At 55.8% G+C, this 2965-nt stretch overlaps 1 protein-coding gene across 1 annotated transcript; it reads left to right on the top strand.

The window, feature by feature from the left end:
* The first annotated feature begins 620 nt into the window (after positions 1 to 620).
* On the top strand, positions 621 to 2959 carry TMEM127 (transmembrane protein 127). Its single transcript, XM_026866917.1, has 2 exons — positions 621 to 1392; positions 2122 to 2959. Exons 1-2 carry the CDS (start codon positions 1236 to 1238, stop codon positions 2427 to 2429), a joined length of 465 nt encoding a protein of 154 aa, XP_026722718.1. The 5' UTR covers positions 621 to 1235; the 3' UTR covers positions 2430 to 2959.
* The last annotated feature ends 6 nt before the right edge of the window (positions 2960 to 2965 follow it).

The following is a 2965-nucleotide window of genomic DNA, read 5'->3' as shown; positions in this document are numbered from 1 at the left end:
GCCGACCCCCCGCTCCCCTAAACACCTCCAACCTCAGAGCTCAGCCTCAGCCACCCCCCCCGGCACCTCTCCACAAAGGTTATTCATAAAGCTTTCTGCTTTTCACCAAAACGAGCTGGTTTGTCCCCGTTTCAGCGCTGAGGTTATTCAGACCTGGGCACCCGCAGCCCCCCCGCACACACTCATCAGCAACAAATGCGTGTGTTCGCGGTTACCGGCAGCAGAACGGGCCTCACCCCCCCCTGCCTGAGCAGCTCCCGCGCGAATAAAGCAGTCAGGAAGGAGAGAAGCCCCAAAACCACGGTTTCCAACTTATTTTTTGAGCTGGCTGCGTCCCTAACAGCAGGCCCTGTGCGTGGCTGGGGCGGGTTTTTATGAGTTAAAACCAGGAGTTGACGCGGATCAAGCTCTCAAATGTGTAAATTTGATGGTAAAGCGCGGTGGGTGGATGCGTTACGCATTTGTTTTCCTGCCTCCCTCCTGGCAGCTGTGTTTGGTCGCGTCCCCCCTCGACACGGGACAGCGTTAGAGCTGCTCTCTGCCACCCGTGCCCACCCGTGCGCCACCCCGGCCCGTTAATGAGAAGTTTTTAATGCACCGTTAAAACAAACACCTGCCTTGCTTTACTAAAATCTGTCCCGGCGGGGAGGCGATTGCAGCCCCTTCCCCTCCTTCCTTTCCCCGCCGCCTCGCTGCAGGGACCTGGTGGAAGCTGGAGGCGGGGGGGATGACTTTGAACTTCCAGACCCCCCCAGCCCTGGCTGCAGCCGTGGTTATGGACGGGCAGAGCCCCCGCAGGTTTTAATTTGGGGTTACAGCCCCTTGTTCTCCAGTGGAACGCAGCGTTAATCAAAAGGCTTTTAATAACGCCCCCGGCTTTGCTTTAAATAAGGAACCCGTGCAGCTTGCTTTGTTATTTCAGCCACTTTGGTGTCTCAGAGTTTCTTTAGCTTTAATTTCCGTGGCGATAACAGTTTGTAAAGTGAAATACATGACCGGGCCAACTGCTGCTGTATGAAGGAGGTTCGTTTTCTAGAACCTAATTAAAAGCACCTCGCTGTGCTCCCGTTTCTGTCGAGAGCCGTGTTGTTAAACCTCAAAGGAAAACGCTGGGCAGGATCGGAGCAGGGGGTGTCGTGATACTGGTCGCTCTGTCTGGTGAGTGATTTGGGTGGAAAAGAGGAGTTTTCTGGTGCTCAGCGCCTGCCTCTTTTCCTCCTCTCGCAGATTACTGCATGAACCCACAGACGGTCCTGCTGCTCCGGGTCATCGCTGCCTTCTGCTTCCTGGGAATCATCTGCAGCCTCTCGGCTTTTCTCCTCGATGTCTTCGGACCCAAGCACCCGGCGTTAAAGATCACTCGCCGCTACGCTTTCGCTCACATCCTCACAGGTAAATCCCCTCCAGCGCCGGAGGAAAACCCTGGGTTTCTTATATTTTCATCCCCAGCCTTCAAGGGGACAGAAAAACAAGAACCCTGAAGGCTTTTTCTCAGCCTTCGGTTCGGAGCTTCCCCTTCGTGGTGTTTCGGGTCTGAAGGGCGACAGAAGCCTCACAAAGCTAAAACCGGAGTTAAATCTTGGAGGGAAGAGGTTGAGGATGAACGTTAAGGGTCTACTAACGGGTTTGGAAGAGGCTGAGGATAAACGTTGTCTACTAACGGGTCTTCCTTTTCATAGAGGTCCCGTAGTGCCTTTCCGAGGAGGAAGGCCATCTTTCCTGGCTCGTGGGGTCGAAGGAGCTTTCATATCCCTCCTCTCTGGCAGAACTGCCCCTGTCAGACCTTGAGCAGCTCAGGGCAAGCCCTTGCTGTCAGCCCGCCCCAAACACTAAGCACCAATTTGTCCCCAGCCGCTCCTTCAGGTCCCCCAAAAAATCCCGTCCAAGCCTTTCAGCTTTGGTTTGTGCTGCTGATCGCCTCGCTCAGCCAGGTTTATGCTGAGCCTGTGATCCTCCACCGTGTTTTCCCCTCTTTTGGGTTGGATTTCGGGCATCCGCAGGCTCTCACGCTCTGCCTGCTTCAACCTGCCCGGCATCCCTTTGCCGGCTCGGCTGTGAAACAAATCGCTGATTTATTTTTTCGCTGGCCGCTCGGCGTCTCTCCCGCTCTCTCTCTCTCAGTCCTGCAGTGTGCCACCGTCATCGGATTCTGCTACTGGGCCTCGGAGCTGATCCTCGCCCAACAACAGCAGCACAAAAAATACCACGGCTCCCAAGTTTACGTCACCTTCGCCGTCAGCTTCTACCTGGTAGCGGGTGCCGGGGGAGCCTCCATCCTCGCCACCGCCGCCAACCTGCTGCGTCACTACCCCACCGAGGAAGAGGAGCAAGCCCTGGAGCTCCTGTCCGAGATGGAGGAGAATGAACCTTACCCAGCCGAGTACGAAGTGATCAACCAATTCCAGCCGCCGCCGGCGTACACTCCCTGATGCCGGCGCCGCGATGCGCTCATCGCTTTCTCCCACCCCCGAACTTCACTTTCTCGGCACCTCCTTCCCTCTTCTGATCTCTCCTGCGCAGAGGAAAGGACTTTTCGGGTCAGATGATCGGCGTTTTCTTCCTATCCCTTATTTTATTAACTTCACAGCGTGATTTTTAACCCCGCGCCGGCTCGGCTGGCCGAAATAACGACGGCGTCATCCCCCCGGGCGGCTTCTCCCTGGCACGAGAGGTGCTGGGATTCGCTCTCCCCCCCCATCAGAGATCTCTTCCCCACCCTGTGCTGGGAAAATGGGGAGGAAATGGCGCCAGATTCCCAGCCCGGCACGCGGTGAACTCATGTCCCTCCTCTGCTGAGGTGTTACGTACGCCCGGAGAAAGGTGTGACACATGCGTGTGTGTATATATTTATATATATATATATATATATATATATAGGGAAAACACCCCCCCGGTGTGCTGGTGGGAGAGGAACAGCCCTTTAGAGCGGCTGTACAGCAGGAGGAAGATAGAGCAACCCCCCCCC

The sequence above is a fragment of the Athene cunicularia genome, unplaced genomic scaffold (genome assembly GCF_003259725.1).
Source record: "Athene cunicularia isolate RWA unplaced genomic scaffold, athCun1 BOjh375561_part1, whole genome shotgun sequence".
NCBI lineage: Eukaryota > Metazoa > Chordata > Aves > Strigiformes > Strigidae > Athene > Athene cunicularia.
Note: the sequence above shows the minus strand (reverse complement) of the source record. Positions and strands in the feature narration are given on the sequence as shown.